The 19,292-nt window shown below is 38.5% G+C and overlaps 1 protein-coding gene across 4 annotated transcripts in view; it reads right to left on the minus strand.

Annotated features, from left to right (window-relative positions):
- Positions 1-930: 930 nt before the first annotated feature.
- The window catches only part of wnt5b (wingless-type MMTV integration site family, member 5b), a gene marked incomplete at its 5' end in the record, with an annotated part of 77,941 nt that continues 59,579 nt past the window's right edge, over positions 931-19,292 (minus strand). For 3 of the 4 annotated variants that reach the window (XM_084112001.1, XM_084112002.1, XM_084112003.1), the window contains 4 exons: positions 931-2,743; positions 10,454-10,746; positions 13,267-13,514; positions 14,061-14,191. In XM_084112001.1, the coding sequence (XP_083968127.1) occupies positions 2,285-2,743; positions 10,454-10,746; positions 13,267-13,514; positions 14,061-14,152 (1,092 nt within the window). In that variant the 3' untranslated portion in view covers positions 931-2,284. Of the gene's footprint in view, positions 2,744-10,453; positions 10,747-13,266; positions 13,515-14,060; positions 14,204-19,292 lie in introns of those variants that run through there. The other variant, XM_084112000.1, reaches the window with a different exon arrangement.

Raw genomic sequence — 19,292 nt, forward strand, 5'->3', positions numbered from 1 at the left:
GCCTTGTGAAGAATATTGGAGTGAGTGTAAAGGTTACTATAGGCCTAGTTTAGCTTACAACACATAGATAAAGTACCAAAAAGTCTGTATCAGTAGAATAGATCATATATGCATCATTTTTATGACTTATATGCACATATTACTTTATCACTTCTCAGCACATTTTGTGTGTCTCTCTTATCTGACACGCTCAGTTCAGGGGTGGGTTTCATTCGACCCTAAGTGTGCTACGAAGTGCACTTAAAAGGGTATTTCACCAACTTAAGGGAGATTTCAAACCGAAGCAGGTGTGTTATTATCGGGCTGTTCACGGGTGTAAAGTGCGTGAGACGCAATGGTTACAAGTCAGCTATCATGATTACGGGTTAAATAAGATAAAAAGGTATAGGAATATTTAAATTAACCAAATTATTTTCATAATAACAATCGCAACAAATTTATCATTCAGTTTAGGGCATTTGAATTTGAGTGAAATTTATATTTTTTATCTAGATGTATTACACAGATGTAGGCTACATTAAATGAAAGTGTTGGAATTTATATTATATTTATTTACAGAATAACATTGTGGCATCAAGCCTTAAACTCCTTTAATATGCCTGACTTGTGTTTTGTCTGTGTTTGATGTCATTGCATGGTGTTGCGAATGAATGCATTTGGTCAAGTGAAGTGAACTTCAACAGATAGCCCGTGCTCAGGGAGTAGGGCGCAGTGAACACTGCATAGGGACCCAGTCAATTGGAACGCACCTGAGTTCATGGAGCTCATCTGAATCATGTGCGTCGGATAAGAGAGACCGGAGGACCGGAATTAGAAAGCCCTGCTTTACGCAATACCTAACCCTGGTTATAAATTTGATGTATTAAGTCATTACACAAAGCAAACAGAACGAACACAGAGAGCAAAACAGAAATAAAGCAGCTAAGTAGGTAATAATAATCACTATTCATATTTTTAATATTACTGGTTTGAATGAGGGGGAATACACACAACATGAATATGATCACAGGGCAGCAAAAAACTGTGGAGTGACGTGTCAAAGAGATCGTAAGTGTTATTTGCATATATGACTGACTGTTATTTACAAGTGTAGTTTTCCTCCAAAGCAAAAGATCTTATTGTCACGTTCCACGGCCCGACAGACAGTGGGAGAGTTCGGCTATGATCACACGTTCCATCCAGTGGCCAGTAATATCTTCTCTGCTAGCATATAAATCCCCAGCTTCTTTATCAAAAAAATAATAATCAGAACAATACATATGATGTATAAAATGAGAAGCAATTAATAAAATATAATCTGAACCACTAGTATTTGGTTACAATAATAGTTTTTGCAGTCCTTATGTAGCCTTGATTTTTTTTTCTTCCTATTTTCAGTTACCAGACACACATTCATTACTGTGAGGCTTTAAACCGTTTCAACCAACAATGACAAAAGACAGTGACAGAACAAACACAATATTCTCTGCTCTAAATTAGATGGAACTCCCAGATATGGCGTACAGAAGACCCTGAAATGCATCAAACAGAAGGATACAACAGCGATTTTGTAAGAATAAAGGGGAGTTTTGTGTGTGCATGTGTTGCTTGATGCTCCGATCCAGGCAAAAGTGTTCAGTCCTACTCCTTCCTGGTTTCATCTTTCACACGTCTCTCCAGGTTTGCTTGTGTGAAGGGTAACAGGCAGCATTCTGTTCTTGTCATATCTCAAAGATTATTATGACATTATGGAACACAATGTCCAATAATTCCGCCTTTCTCTGACTCAAGGTTCTTAAGAGCTCTAATATGGGCAAGGTGGAGTGTGTTTGTGGAGGTGCGCTCAGGAATCAGCGGCGAATCGAAGGTCTGGGAAAGGCAATGGGTGATGTGCCCTGTTGTTCTCCGTCCTCTTTCTGCATCTCTACCTTTTCTTGATCCCTCTAGAGTCTCTAAAGAGTTTGTAGGCTCTTCCTATTAGAACAAGCAAAGAGTACGCGCCTCTGAGTATGTGTCTCTGAATTCAAAGACGGAGAGAACAACAGCTCGAGTCAGAATGCATCACACCGGTGCCTCCTTTTCATCAATGACGTCCAACTTTTGATTCTTGAGTCAGAAAAGGTCATTAAATTACTATCAACGGCACACGTACACTTACTTATATACTTTAATTTGTTGCTATTTAATATATCATTTTACATTTCATTATCTCTAAGTTCCCCCTCTGGGTCCGTTAAGGGTCCCCGTTCTTCTCCCGCTAATTGCTCAGTGCCTCTCCAGGGCGTCTGTCCCGTTCCCTAGGCTGCTACTTGCACACGAACTGGTCTACGAGCGACGTGCAGCGTTTGCACTTGACGTAGCAGCACCAGTGGAACTTGCAGTGGCAACGCTCATGTTTGTAGGTCTTGAACTGGTCGTAGCCGCGACCGCAGCACATGAGCTCGCAGCCGTCCATGCCCTCCGAGGTCTTGTTGCACAGGCGGCCCTGGGTGCCCAGAGAGCCGGTGGTCTCGTTGCGCAGGCAGTAGTCCGGGCTGGGGTCGGTGTAGACCAGGTCCTCGCTCGTCGGGGGGTTAAAGCGGTTGTTGACCAGCTCCAGCTTGCCCCGTCGGCTGATGCGCATGGCGGCGGCACTGTCGTACTTCTCCTTCAGGAACTCTCCCACGCGACGGAAGTCGGCCAGCTGGAGCCAACAGGTTTTCAGACTGCATGAGCCGGAGACTCCGTGACACTTGCATGCGACGTTGGCCAGATTGTACACGGCCTGTGAGTGGAGAAAGAAACGGCTGTGAGAATATGACAATGTAACTTGAAACAAAAGAATCAGCACTAAAAGAATAATGCAAACTTATCTCCAGCACCAAAACGTTCCCAGTCAAGATATGCTTATACAACTTATATCATCAGACTGGTGACATGTTGTTAGTTATACAAACAAGCACTAAAGGAATAGGAATACCTTGTTTTTCAAACTGGTCAGCTAGGTAAAAATTATCTAACAGGTAAACATAGATCTTGTCTAAATTGTAAGGATGATTTGTGATAGTTTGGAATATTAAGTAGGAATGGGTTGAAAATGACAGACTAATCGATAATACTTTGCCATGCATGCCATAATTTTTACCCCACAAAGTGTTTACGAATTTACAGTATGTCTGTCTTGAAGTTTCCTGTGTAATTAATGGTATAAAAATGTTATAATTACCAGCTATTAAAACAATTATTTTTTTTTAAACATTTTTTATTAAATTAAAAAAAAAGTATAGGGGAAAATAATGTGAGAATGTGTGATATAATAACAATAATAATAAAAAATACTATTTTGTAAAAAGAAATTCTAAAAATAAACAGTATAAAAAGTATTAAACAATAAAATGTTAAATGTAATATATATTTAAAATGAGTGGGTATGTGAAAAATTAATAATAAAAGTAAAAATTTAAATTATAAATTAAAATTTTATTAAAAAAAAATTGAGGCCAATGAAACTGGTTTAGTGCAACAGAGAGCTAAGTGCTACACACATGAATAATAGTTATTTTTTAAGAGATTGGAAGCAATCACTCAGAACACCCTATCAAACACACATCTTTTTTTCTTTTTTTTTTACATTTCATGAATTCTTTTTCATTATGGGTACACAGACGTAGTTATAATAATAATAAGGATAAGAATAATAAATATTATTTTGTAAAAAAATTAAATAAAAAAATAAACAGTATAAAAGGTATTAAACAATAAAATGTTAAATGTAATATATATTTAAAATTAGTGGGTATGTGAAAAATTAAATAAAATAAATAATATTTTAAACATTATTTTAAAACAAAATTAAACAATAAAAGTACAAATTAAAATGATAAATTAAAATTTGATAAAAAAATTGAGGCCAATGAAACTGGTTTAGTGCAACAGAGAGCTAAGTGCTACAAACATGAATAATAGTTATGCTATTACTTTTATTTTTTAAGGGATTGGAAGCAATCACTCAGAACACCCTATCAAACACACAGCTTGCTATTCTTGGCACTTTTTTTTTTTCTTCAAACATTTACCATTTTTCATTATAGGTACACAGCCATAGTTCTATAATAAGCTGCAAAATAAGCCCTGGTGAGACAACAGCTCCCTCTAGAGGCCAAATGAGTTCAGTGCACTAGCCTGTTTGAAGTTGAAGGGGCCTCCAGAGGCCTTTGAGTTTACAGTCCCTTTACAAACAGAGAGCCGCAGTGAGAGCGTTTGGAGAACAATGGGATGAATAGTCATTCTGTTCTAGAACACACAGAGAGCCCCGCGTCCACTGACTTCCTGCTGATTAAATTCAACGAACCCCCCAGCTGAATCAATAAAGAAACGCTCGACATATTGTCCTGCTAAACCAACGGCTGTTCTTCCCTTTCCTTTTTAATTATTTAACATGTAACATTAACAGACTATTACTTTTCATTAACCACCCGGTTACACAACAGGGCGCCCCAAACACGTTTCATACAAGTGCGTCGCGTTTCGCCCGACAAACGCAAAAACAAGGTAATGAGTGCAATCTCTGTTCCACGTCTGGGCTCAATCAAGGTTGGGTGGCCAGCGTGGGTATTTCCGCCTCGGTATGTGACGTGTCTTGTTTGCTGTGTCTTTTGTGTCTGTTTAGTGTCCTGAACGAGGGAACATTAAAGACATTTCTCTTTCTGTTTCTCTGTCATTTAAGACCCAGCAGTGCTCCTCCCTTTAACACCTCACGTGAGAACATTTAACGGTCGTCTTTGAGGATGTGCTGCCCCGACTCTTCAACCCCCCTCCGGTGGCAGCTGTTTAAGCCCCCTTCCTTTTACCTGCTCACACACAGACATTAAGGGGAGTTCCAACACCTTTCAAGTCTCTGTCATCACCGGCCCAACCTGCATACCTGTCTGCAATCCAGAAACAACACACACACACACACTTTCCCACACAGCAGCGGCCCACATCACGCAAGCCCTTCTCGGCTATTTACTATCTTGCGTGTCAAGCTGCAGTTCCGCTAACTCATCTAAATGATCTCACACAAAAGGGTTTTCTATGCAACATGTGCGCCCAACTGAAACTGTGTTCACATAAAGGCTGCCATTTCTCTCTTTTATTCGTCCTCACTTTCATCTACCTCCTTTTCGCGCCCCTCCTTTTCACTCTCTGTCTCTCTTTTTTCTCTTTTCGGCCCAAGTGACCAAGGTGTGATGGATAGACAGGCTCGTCGGTGCGTGGAAAGGACACGCATGCGGTGCTGTGCACAATGGAGCGCGCTCAGACGGGTCAGGGTCACTGCTATTCTGGGCGGGGTCGGGGCGGAGCAAGGAGACGGCAAACAACCATCCCTGGAGGTGTAGAGATAAGAGACGCGGGAATCTGAAGTAAACAAATACAAATCTCTCTGAGCTATGCTACGGAAATGTAGCAGTTTTCAAGGCCACAACAATGTATCTGTAGTTAACAAGACTTTTTAAAACATCTGTATATATGTGTGTATTTTTTTTATATATATATATTTTTTTACATTATGTTTAATCAGCTCCATGTTGGGGACAAAACTGGGAAACATTTCTGGCAAAACCTTAGTTTGGGGCATTCTCAGTAGTAGAAAATGATTAAATAAGCATTTATCATTCATATATATATATATATATGAATGATAAATGCTTAATTAATCATTTTGTAATTTAAAAATGTTTATAAATATATTGTAATTTCTAAATGTTTGTGTGGGTGTATATATATATATATATATATATATATATATATTAGGGATGTGCAAAGCAGCCGGTATTTGTATCTGTATTTGTATTTGTTGAGGGGGGAAAAGTATTTGTATTTGTATTTGTATTTGTATTCGAGTAAAATTCTAAATAGGTGTAAAAATCCATTTATTTGCGTTACACTTCTAATTTACGTTATAGTGTAAGTATTCTTTAATTATAATAATTATGGATATACAATATTGGTTGATGTTTTTCCTTAAATCCAGCAATGAACATGTAACAACGAATGTCATTAAAAAATAATAATAACATAACAGCCATTACCTACGTTAACGTTACTCTGTCAACAGCCTTGTCTAAATTACCGAGCTAACAGAGCTACTAGTGTTGTCACGGTACCAATACCAGTGGAAATCTATGGTTCTCGGTACCAGTTTCGGTACCAAAGCTTAATTTAGATTAAGTTTACATATATTAAAGTGTATCGTTTACAAAGATGGAAACTGTAGTATTAAAAACACTTTACAATAAGATTCCATTTGTTAGATAACATTAGATAAAATGACCTAACAAAAAACAATAGTTAGGCTATAGGCTACTGTCGTAATTATTCTCCTTGGGGTTAATTTAAAAATACATTTTTTAAATCAAAAGTTAACATTATTTATGTTAACATTATTTAATGCACAATGAATGAAGTGAACAAACATGACCAATCAAGTGTTTGTATTAAATAACATTCAAAACATTAATTAATGTTGTAAAAATATATTGTTCACTCAATGTGTTGATGTTAGACAACGCATTAAGTAATGTTAATGAATGGTATCTTATTGTAGTGTTACCAAACTATACAGGAGATAAAACGTGTTTTATTTGACTTGACTGTACTTTTATTTAATCCAAAACTGCATTCATATTTCATTTTAAAAGGGCTTTTTAAACCTGCTAAGAGTTATCCAGCCAAGAATAAGCCGGACTGATATTAATAACATAATGACGGCTTTTTATTTAATTTCTCATCTCCATAAATATAAAGCTAATGCAAGGGCTAGAAATCAATTAATTCTTTGCTGATACTTCCTCGTCATCATGGAGAGCGCAGTTCGCACTATGAGTTCGCACCGCTTTCCCCTTTCCACTTTCCACAAGCGCTTGCTCTCTCGTGGCGTCTGTTGTTGCTATGCAACCGCGCCGCTCATTTGAAATCTGCACGCGCAAAAAACGCGCTATGTGAACGGCCCTGTATGACAACGTGACATTAGCCTAATCCAAAATATTTCCATGTGGCTCTTTCCTCCTTTCTTATCAACAAGTGGATTTACAGCCACCACATCAGCAGCACCGCCGGTCAGGAAACGCAGCTTTTTGAAATAAAGTTTTTCTTGTTCCCGAATACAAATATTTTTAAAGTATTTGTTCGAAATAAGTATTCGTAAAAAACACATTATTTGTGCCTTTCCGAATACCGTATTCGGGTTCGGCTCCACCCCTAATATATATATATATATATATATATACCCACAGAAACATTTATAAATTACAATTAAATCTGTTTATTTTTTAAGTAAAATGTAAAAAAGTTATTTTTTATTCTTTATTATCTTTATTATAACTGTTTTACATTTTAGATAATAGTAAAGTATAATTCACACACACACACACACACACACACACAAAACTATTAAAATATTAGTGAAAACAATTTTATTTTATTTTTCAATTTACTTTCTTATTTTCTTTTCTATTTTAATTGAACTTTTTAATGTTTATTCGTTCATTTTCGATTTTTATAGTCTTTAGTTCATAGTCATTTATCAAAGTGTTATTATGCTGCATGCATACTACATACATAGTTGGTGTTTGCTGTTGCTAGTTGATTATTTTACTTTTAATCTTATTTGATTTTCCTAGATAGCAGCTTTTCCTTCACAATACTGTCCAACTCATGTTTTGTGAAGTTTTGTAAAGAAATCCCATGTCTATCTGTCAACGAAGCTAATTTAAGGAACTTAATAATATGTCTTCAGATCAAAAGTTTAATAAGATCATAAGAAACATGATTCAGTCACTTTTGACTGGTAGAGTAGATAAAGACGAGAAAAGTATATGGTACGTCCTCATTTAGATAGCTAAGTAAATATGCGTGTCTGTGAATACAAAAGCATTCAAACATTAGTAATGCAGATAAATTGAGTCAGAAAGCCTTAGCAATGTATTAAAATACGTCACGCCTACGTGTGTGTGAGTGAGTAATAAAGTGCTTTAGATTAAGGTGTGTGTGTGTTTGTCTCCGCTGCAGTTGATTTCAAATGAAAGACACACAGAAGCAGGTGATCTTTATAGAGGGTGGAGGCCTCCTCTCTCTGTACAGTCTGGGTCACGAGCCTTTGTGACCCACAGCACCGGAACCACACGCACCATCTTTCACTAAACCGGTCTTATCCCCCCGACTCCACACCGAGGGGCATCCGATACGCTTCTGTCACCTCCACAAAAGCCAACCAACACCAAGCCTTTCCAAGCAAGACAAATCTCCAGCAAAAAAAAGGAACGCCGGGAGAATCGGGGGTCACACCACACCTTCAAATCCACCTCCGCCAAAAAAGCAGGTGCCAATAACTCAAAACAGAACAAAAAGGACCAAGTTGATGGTGGTCGAGTTGCTCGGCGTCACCGAAAGATATAATCTCCCCAGCATGCACGTACAGAACATGTCCAGACCTTAACCTCCTCACCTCAGGGAACCTCCAGGAGAAGAGCCAGGGATCTCAGATGTGCCGTAACTCCAGAAAAGAGGCCCTCTCTTCTGTAAACACCTTAAATACACTCATCTTCCCTAAGACAAACATGTGTGGCGGAGCTCTGCGCACGGCAAGCACCCACGTCGGCAGGCAAATGGACTTTTTATGAGGCCGCTTCGTTTTAAAAGCACTCAAATAACTAAGTGGAAAGAGGATGGGATCGGGGTGTGGTATGACAAAGCGTGGGACTCGCAAGGGGACGGATGAACGCATTCCAGTTTGATGGTGTGTTTTGGCAGGATGTGGTGACATTCTGCAGTGCGTTCTCCGCTCCGGTTTTATGCCCACCTGAACGTGGCAGGGGGGCCACAGTTTGCCGGAGCCAGACACACACACTCGCATAGTTTGGAAACGTTCCAAAAATCATTCCACCATATAGCTGTTCTATAAAACAGCAAGAAGCCATTCAACGAGAAAATGTGCAGTGTCAGAGCGTTCCTGACTAAACAAATTTGCTACACATCACCTTATAAAAAAAAACACAAAAACTGTTTGTTCTGGCATCGACTACTCCATTAAATGAATAAAAGGGAGATTGGATGGGAATCTGAGCTACATGCTGAATAGGACACTAGAGTAAGAGCAAATGAGTAACATGGGACGCTTTAGTGGTCCCATCATCCCCGGTGGTGCTTTGACCTCCTGACCCCCAGCAGACTCTATGGGCGCTGGCCTAGCACAGGCGCCATTTGGTCACTTTCATTAAATTAGCTCTCTCCCTAGTCTGTAATCTAAAATAGATGCCGTACAGACCACTGCTATTTGTATATAAAGCTAAAGTCTTAATGACTAATTAATCATCTAACAAGTTGTGTAAATGGCATGCTTTGTCATACCACACCCCGATTCCATCCTCTTTCCACTTAGTTATGCCATTTATGATGACTAATTAATCATCTAACAAGTTATGTAAATGGCATGCTCTAACTACAGGAACTCTCTCACAAAAGTTGTGTCTTTAAATTCATCCAGTTAAAACTGAATGTCTTTGCATTGTTTCTCATGCTTTTCTGAGTGTCCTGCCACAAGGGTAACGTTTTTTTTTACAACCCATTTCAAGATAGTCCAGCAAATAAAATGTGCATTCAGACCCTTGCATTTGTTTCCATTCAGTCTAGCTGATTTTGTCTCATGTAAACAAACACCCTCATGTAACACGTCCAATCAGTGGCAGGTGAATCCAAACCAGCCTAAATTAGCGGTCACATATGGGTGAAATGTATGAAGCACAACTCAAACACTTGTCTGTTGGTCAACCGAAATCTGCATGAGGAAATCTGCCGCCCTCTCGCAAAATTCCCAATTGCATGGATTCCTATTGAACTGACTGGATTTCGCCAGCAAAAACTTGCAGGACAATTGTAAATCTTAACTATACAGGGCTTCCTTAAGATGAATTACCTGACATTGGCTAGTCAATTTTGAAAATATGTTATTGCACATCCCTAAAAGTTATATATAATTACTGTAGACCACACACCTTCGAGGACATCTCCAAAAGAAGACTTTGTCAGATTTAGCTAACTTTTAAAGACAACCGTGTCCCCAATGTTTAGCTAAGTAAACACATTCACTCAACAACAGAGGGAGGATGAAGTAACCGTGTTTGTTATTGTGTTTGTGGTGATCTGCAGGAGACATAAGGGCTGGCTTTGGTTTATTCACGCACAAACATATTTAAAGCCGTGTTTATCCGTCCGAGTGTACATCTGGCCTCTTATTTCTCAGTATCACAATAAGAGGTTGCAACAGCCGTGATTCACTCGCTACGCATTGAAGAAACACACCTTTAACCAAACCAATGCACTGTAGACTCTTGCACAAAATTAAATTAGGTGGATCATGGTGGATTTAACGCCCTCAGTACGGGACACTTGCTACTATCCGATAATTTCCATGTATCAATTGGTCAGTCATCTATGTGTGTGTTCATTTCCTCACCATTCTCCCAGCTTCGTTGTTCTGTAGATTCATAAGCGTGCGTGCATTCTCGACCGATCCACGAGGGTAGTTCTTCTCGCGTTCACGGGCGTCCACAAACTCCCGGGCGAAACGGTAGCCGTAGTTGACGTTGTCCCCGCAGCCGCCCCATAGCCAGTCTCTCGGGAGGTCTCTGGGACGAGCCGCTCGGCTGCAGCCACAGGTGGAGAGCTCACCCTCACGGCACGCTCGACTCACAGCGTTCACGACACCCGCTGCGCTGATGGCGTAAGTAAAAGCTGTTTCTCTGCTGCCTGCAGAAGACAAGCACAGAAAAACACATAATTAGGACATGCAGAAGACAAGCACAGAAAAACACATAATTAGGACATGGACGACATTCCACTGGCTGCAAATCGCTTTGTTAAATCATCCACAACTCTTCAGTATACTATTTTTCTTGATTATTCACTTAGGAAGTAAGGCAGAGAGTAAAACAACTCATTTCCAGAACCCCACAGATGGTAACAATCTTTTTGGAAAGCCCTGCAGTGAGAGATAAGATTATCAGAAACGTGTGCATCATAGACAGCACTGATTCATTGTTCCATTGTTATATATATATATATATATCTATCTCAATGAAAGTATATTAAAAAAAGAGCAAAAAGAGGACTGACAGATTTTCCAGTTTTGGTATAATTCACATGAGGCATATGATAACCTGCAAAGCTTTCCTGCCAAAGAGGCGCTAGGTTTATAAAAATTTGTGCTCTTTTTCGCATCTGTTGTGCATGTGTTACCTGATTTTTTTCCCATCTAATAAGCCATCTGGAATGCAGATTTCACATACCTCAACAGCACAGGCAATACAGTTAATAGCGTTTAACGTTTAAAAGCTGTTTAAACATGTTAAAAAGTGCTAGTACAACCATATTTAGAGATAAGCAGTTTGTATCAATGCTCAGCAACAGCATAATTACAAGAGGAAATTTGTCACACAAAACGTTTTTAAACTGCAGGCCCTGAGAATTCCTTTTTAATGATCCGGCCTTCCTCAATGCCTTAATGAAAGTCAACTTGCCCCTGACTAGACGGGACCACAAGTAACTGTTCTGTGCATTATACATTTTTTTAAAATAAATGTAGCACAAGAGCATATAGCTTATAATGTTAGGGATTTAGGGACTTTTACAATAAATTATTTTACAATAATTTACTTGATTTTGTGTGGGTTTTAGAGTACCAACTTTAACGATTTTACAATGTTAATTAATACATTTTAGGGCTAAACTTTAGGGGGCTGAATTTTTTTTTTACAGTGAAATAGACAGATTAGGATAGATAGATAGATAGATAGATAGATAGATAGATAGATAGATAGATAGATAGATAGATAGATAGATAGATAGATAGATAGATAGATAGATAGATAGATAGATTTGGAATATATACAAAGACAGAGAAAAGAATTGCAATATTTTAAAATAACGTAAAAATTCGGTGCTTCACGGCATCAAACTCTCAATGCGTCGCGTGCAAACGGGTGTGAACCTGCATTCCAGCGATGCGCCTATTGAATTTGGAGGGCCACTTTTATTGGCCTTTGGTGCCCGGACTTCAAATAGAGTCCCGGATATCCCGACTCTGTGTCATCGTGTCATTGCATTTCAAAAGCGACTCTGGACAATGGCCCGACTAACACCTCAATATAAACCTCGCGATTGACTGCAAATAAGTCCCGTGCTATTTGGGGTGCATGAGAGGGGGGCATGTCGCGTCTTACACCTTGTTTCACTGATGAGCGGAACTAACACTCAATTGAGGCAACGAGCGCTGTCTTCTGTGAGAGAAACACACACGCATACGAGCATGCATTCAAGTACACACTGCTTCATACATACTAGAAAAAAGATTGACCATATCTAGAGCAACTTTCTTCACTTAAATATGCTGTATAAAAGATCTGTATACATCTAAACATGCAAAATAATATAGAGCACCCATTTAAATAAAAAGCAATGTTATATGAAAATCAACAAAGTGATGTCAAGAGACCAAAGCGTAAATCTCACGGGGAGTGGTTCGAGTCATGCTGAGAGCGATCCTCCATTAGCAGGCTATATAGGCTATAAAAAATATTCAAAACAATACATTTATCAAAAACTCAAAAAGAATGCGTTATATATATATATATATATATATATATATATATATATATATATATATATATATTACAAATGTGGTTACCACAATTTCACTTATTCCTACTCTTTTCACAATTAAAACCAGTGGGACAACATTGTTCAGTTGCTCAATAAAAAGTTGCAAACAATAAAGTAGGCTACCATAAATTAATGTTTGTTTATGATAATCAAATAATATGCATTTTTCTATATAAATGTTTCATTTAAAATAACAACATCAATCAAGTGATTGAAAATGAGTCTATATCTTATAACCACTTATATTTTTACATACATTGTGATTATGATACGACTTTAAAAACATGAACAATCACCCCTTTAAATAATATACCAAATGTACATTTATTTTCACGTTTAATGTATTCCTTTTATCATCTTTCAGAGGGGCAAACTGGAATTAAACAACTGGTCATGTGATATTTACATCAAATCAAGACATCTGAACTTTTATTTATAGCTGACAACTCTAAGCAAAATACATTAACTTCCTTAAAGACAAACTCAAGAGGACATGGTGGGCTCAAATGCTATCAGAGGGACTTTCAAAGCTGCATGCTTTATTATTGTGCATTTGATCAATTTGTTTTAAATTGCATGTAGATTTTAAGCATCATCACGGTGACTCACCTATCTGCATGACGCGGCCGAACACTGAAGTGTTGTCCACCGTGCTGCAGTTCCATCGTCTTTGCCTGAACTGATACTGACACTCCTTGATGCCCGTCTTCGCCCCCTCTCCAATATAAACCATATGATCCTGATAGAGCTGGCAGAGCTTCCTCTGACCCTGAGACAGGCCTGTCAGCTGGCTGCACAGAGGCTGTGCTCCAATGATGTACATCTCCGGTCTCTGGATGGGGTTCATGGCTAATGACCTGAGAAAGTAGACCAATGCACCGACCATCAAATATGCACAACTAACCTGCAGCATACATGACACAAAATAGTGTAAAATTTCATTAGGACACACTGGAATCTGGACTGCATGTGTTTTTTTTTTGGAGAATGCAAGGTGAGATAGCAGTAGGTTTTGTTCTTGTGCATATGCCAATAGACTTTTGAGACTTTTGCCAATAAACCTGTGATTCATTTAAATAATTATGAAGCAATTTAAATTCAAGCAAATTCGTTTTTGTGATAGTAAGTTAAGGATTGCACAGCGTAATTGGTGTCTGGGGAACTTATTATCAAGTTGAAAACTGTTAGAAAAACCTGTTGTCCTCAGGACATGAATGCCCTTATTTACAAACAGTTTGACCATTTGTTGCCCAAGGTAAATATTGTGACAAAGCCTCCACATTTGTTCTCAGTGAATAGTTTTATTATGCATTGTTTCATCCGTCACACACAACTTAATATGGTATTCTTTAGAAATATACATTTGCAACTTAGAATAGTTTGCAATTACAATCTGATCTTACCACCATGAGTTGGCGACCACCAGCAGCTGTGAGTTGCAGACGATGAGGGTCACTGCCAGAAGTAGGTGTCCTGGGTTCATTCTCACATCCATCCTTCCTCGGCCAAGAAATGGAAATGCGAAGAGCCTCCTCTGGGGAAACATTTAGGAAATGATAGTAATCCACTTGGAGAAGCTGCTTCCTTTAGTAACTTGACTAAAAAATCTCTTGAAGTGCAGTGCCTCTGAATCCCCTCAATCTCGCCCCAGCTCAGTTTTAAACACCAGCTGTGCGTAAAACACCTAGATGACCTGAGGCACTAACGGAGTCTGACATCTGTTGAGAATGTTCTTTTCAAACTCCGCTTCATAAAACGCAACGAAAGTGGATGTCGGTGTGTAATGGATATAAGCAGCATGGATGGAAGATAAAACGAAAGAAGAAAAGACACAAGTGCATCTATGTGGTGGTGATAGTCCAAACTCTCTCCCCCCCTACGTCTCTGCCGGTTCTGTCGATATGAACTAACACATTTGCGCTCCGATGGCACAACTTAACCCTCCCTCCTTCTGTCGCACTTCTCCGCACCCCCTTCGTTTTGACGCGGATACAATGGAGAGGAGGAGGAGCGCGAGGGGAGCCGCTGCGCGTTGAGGAATTTGGGGAGGCCAAACAACACAAGAGGGCAGCAGATGAGAGAATCCGATTCACAAGAAGTGCTTTGATTCTCCGGTGCGTAAGAGCGCGTTTTGGACTCATGGTAAATTAAGCCACAATGCGTTTATTGGGAGGATATACTTCAAATGCTTGCGCACCTCAAGCCATTTATATGAAAAACTGTTTCGGACAAAAGTCATAATGGCAAAAGTTAACACACACACACACACACACACACACACACAGAGAGAGAGAGAGAGAGAGAGAAAGCGGGAGATGGATAAAAGAGTTAACGGCTTGGAAAATATCATTCTTCCATCAACGTTCATATGCGTGTAAACTCAATTCTTTTCAGCTCTATAGTTTACCGCAATAAATCCGAACAAGGGGGAAACAAAAAAATCCCAGTTTGACATGGGGAATAAAAGCCACGCATGTGATCTTTGGCAGTTCAACTCCTGATACCCTCTAAATCACTTCGCACATAAAAGACGCAGTTGCATTAAACGCACTTGGGCATGAGATATCCACTCACACTTGAAAGCAACCAAGACTAAACCGTGCTATAATGTGGGGAAATTTTTATCAGCACACCCGTTTTAGATGAATTTACAGCTGATAACCAACATTGCAGACATAAACAGCCACATTGCACCCTATCCTTCAGAAGTGCGGTGTGTAAGGAATGCAAATACAATGAGTGTTTTACAGCTCCAGACTCTTGGAGAGGTTTGGGAGTTATATAGAGAGCCCTGTGCCATTCCAGCATCACCCCCACACCTCTCTTTTGAGTGCCGTCCTACAGACATGTCAGAATTGGTGTGAGAGACGCCACTCAATTTCCGAGCAGTCTGTGCATGATAAAGCGCCTCTCCGGACCCTTTCATCTCCTCTAATCCACACGCCCAGCTATCACCTTTACGCCTCCCATCGCAGACCTGGGCACGTCTCCATGCCCCTCCCTCCCTCACTTACGCACAGAGAGCAATAAACCCTATTTATTTTACTTTACGTTATGATAGATGTGTTATTTATAATTACTATTTTTGTAAATGCAATGTCAAAATCAGCATGTATAATAATGACATTGGACTTATTTGGCAATGCAGGATAGGCCTTCTAAGGTTTTCTTTGGACACTGGTTGAAAGGGGAAATGACACACACACACACGCACGCACGCACATACTCCAAAATCCCGTGTGTGTGTGTGTACAATTTCCCTCTCAACCAGTGTCCTAGTTAGGCCTACTATTGCCAAATAAGTCCAATGACATTATTATGCAGGCTAATTTTGACATTGCATTTACAGTAATTATAAGCAACACACCGACCATAATGCACATAAACCCATGAATGATGTGGTTAGTGGTTAATTTGAGCTCACATGTATTAGTAGTCAGGAGCTCCACCTGGTGTACTCATTACGTTATTACAACACAATTAGAGTCTAAAAATAGAACAAAATAAAATGTAATAGTCTTATTACACAGAACAAACTAAATGTATAATTATCAATATTTTTAAAATCTTTCTTATTAAACTAATGTAAAATGTATTTTACATATGTAAGCTACCACGCTTATTGTTAGTAAGAAATTTAATTAAGAAATATGAAATTTAAACGCAATTATCAATATAAAGTAGAGTAAATGCATCTCTGAAGTCGTTTTGAATAGTCATCAACTTAATGCATAAACGTACATAATAATGATTACAAAACAACAACAACAACTATTATTAATTAATTACAATTAATTATGAATAATACAATCATGAATACATTTCTAATTTCTAAAACCCTCTTCTATAACTTGACTAAAGTTTCTGTAAGAGTCCATTTCTATTGCATACATTCACAATTGAATGTCCTGACGGTGTCACTGCATCTTATCACATGGTGGCGCACTTTAGCAAGAAATGAATAGAGACAGCAAAACTAGCAATTGCAGTTTCTCACGAGGTATATATGCAATCGCAGCGCAACCCAGCGCAATGCCTGTGTAATACACGACTGATGTCTCATGCTTATCAGAATGCATTAAGCTCTTTGTATGTGCTATGAAAAACATGCATACAAGAAAAAGATTCCAATTTTTTTTTTTTGAGTTGTCAAAGCTCGTGAATAAATTCTTTCCTGTAATTTTATCCTGTCCTGCGAGGTCTTTTGAGGTAAGAGCCATTTCGACCTGACAAATGCTTTCCAGTAGATAACATCTGACTGTGAGCAATAAAACTTGTAAAAGAAGCTGAGTCTTAGGGATAAGTGTGCTCACATATATCACATATGCATTGCTTAAAAATGATTTATTCTGCCTGAAATTGGTTCTAATAATACACATTCCAGCGTGACCTTAAATGGACACATTCTCTCTCTGTCGGTCTATTCTATGCCATCTGTGCCGCTGCCAGCTATCGTTGGTAAATGATGACATCACTGGCACGCATGAATAGAATCTGAGCATCCTGCTCGTTTTCAGAATCTGGAGTCTGTCTTCATATGGGCTTTGCAGATTTGTACAGACTTGGGTTGCTAGTGCTGGCAGATCTGTTAAAGAATGATAATTCTGTCATTATTTACTCGCCCTTATGTCATTCCAAACCCGCATTATTTCCTTGCTTGCATGGAACACAAAACAAGATGTCTAGCAGAATTGTAATGTTTCTCTTGACTCAATCTCCAATAATGACAAAACGATCACGTAAGCAACATAAAAGTAGTTTATATGAGAGTCAAAATCTGCCAAGGGGGTAATAGGCCTAATGGAATAACAGCTTTTAAAAGGGATTTCACTATCATTTACAACAGGATCTGCATTTTCGTGGGTTTAAATAAAAAAATTTGTTATGAAAGAAAAAATAAAAACAACACTGTAAAAATAATCCTGTAAAAAAACGGTACACTACTGACAGCTGTGGTTGCCAGCATCATACCGTAAAAATACAGTATGTTCCTGTTTTTGAAATTAACAGCTAAATATCGTTTTTTCAGTTGCAGTATAAAAGTGTAATTTAACAGCATATAGCTGTTTAAACATTAACAGTAACATGCCGTATTTTTACAGTATGATGCTGGCAACCACAGCTGCCAGAAGTTTACCGTTTTTTTACAGAACTATTTTTACAGTGAAAATAAAAACAACTTTGTGCATCAAAACCACTCCTTTACTGGTAATTTATTTTTTTTGTTCAAAAGTCAACAAATTTGCGACAGCTGAATGTAACATTTTGGACATGCCAAACAGGTAAGTCTCTGAGTAACTTGTAAAAAGCAAACATCTCCAGCATGTTTTATAATTACCCAAAAATCAAACCTAGTTCACCCCTCATGCACGTTATCACGTCTGTCAAAAACTTGGGCTGGCTGTCAGTTGGGTTATTAGAACCAAAAACATGGACATAACACACTCATGGGCATCAATCACTTCACTGAATACTTGCCAGCTAAGAAATAAATAATTTTATCTTACGATACATATGTTTTCAAATCCACATAATTTGAATATCACAACATCAATGTCTGTCAAAAAAAATAACGTGCACAATACACGGTAGTATATACGAGAAGAGGTCTAGCGAGTCATGCATTTCCTGGAAAACCCACACAACCGGATGTTTTGAGTATGACATCACTTTCCGAGAAGAGGGAGAAAATGACGGCCTGAGCGGCTTCAACATGCTGTCTGTCAGAGACCATAACGTACATAATACATAACGCACGTGAGTATAAAATTGTTCTTCACTCTCTGAAACTGAATCGGAATGATCAGGGAACTGAGTGAAATACTTCACACTGCATGCTAAAGAGAATAAACGCCACGCCAAGTTAGTGAACATCAGTAAACGTGTTGTATGTTATATTTTGACAGACATTTTTTATGCACGACCTGCACATTCTGATTCCGACATGAGTGATCTTGAGATGAGTCCCTGTAATTGTTATGCTGATGTAAGATTTGGGAACTTAACAGCTGTTTTTTATAAAATGTAGGCTAGTTTGATCACTTTCTTCTCAGTTGTTAAAAAGATTATCAAAGTTTGATAAAATGTTTAATTTTTCAATAAAAGATGCTACATATTTACTTGATTCGTTACGTTTGACCCATTACTTGTGTACTATTTTCATATATGCGAAGACCAAATTATAAGCCAACATTGACAAAATATCCATAGTCAAACAGTACAAATGAGCCTTGAGAGCTCATTTTGATTTTTGTTCCTCACACAAAGCTATCGTATGATTGCATCTGCTACTGTTAAAGTGTCTTTTTAGTCATTTTTGGTGGCGTGACAGCACTTTGTCACCATTCACTTTTATTGAAAGAGCAGCGGAAACATTCTGCCAAACATCTCCTTCTGTGTTCCAGAGGAAAAAATGAAACCATATGGGGTTTGAACGACATGAGAGTGAGTAAATGCTGACAGAAATGCTCATTTTTAGGGTAAACTATCGCTTTAAGGTTTGGATCTGGTTTTGAGCGTTTATGTTAACAGCTTCCACATCTCATCGTCTGACACAGAACAGGAAAGAAAGAGAGAGAAGACAAGAAAAACACTGGAGACGAGTAGACTGTGTGTGTGTGTGTGTGTGTGTGTGT

This window comes from Abramis brama, assembly GCF_963993115.1.
Source record: "Abramis brama genome assembly, chromosome: 4".
In the NCBI taxonomy this organism is placed as follows: domain Eukaryota; kingdom Metazoa; phylum Chordata; class Actinopteri; order Cypriniformes; family Leuciscidae; genus Abramis; species Abramis brama.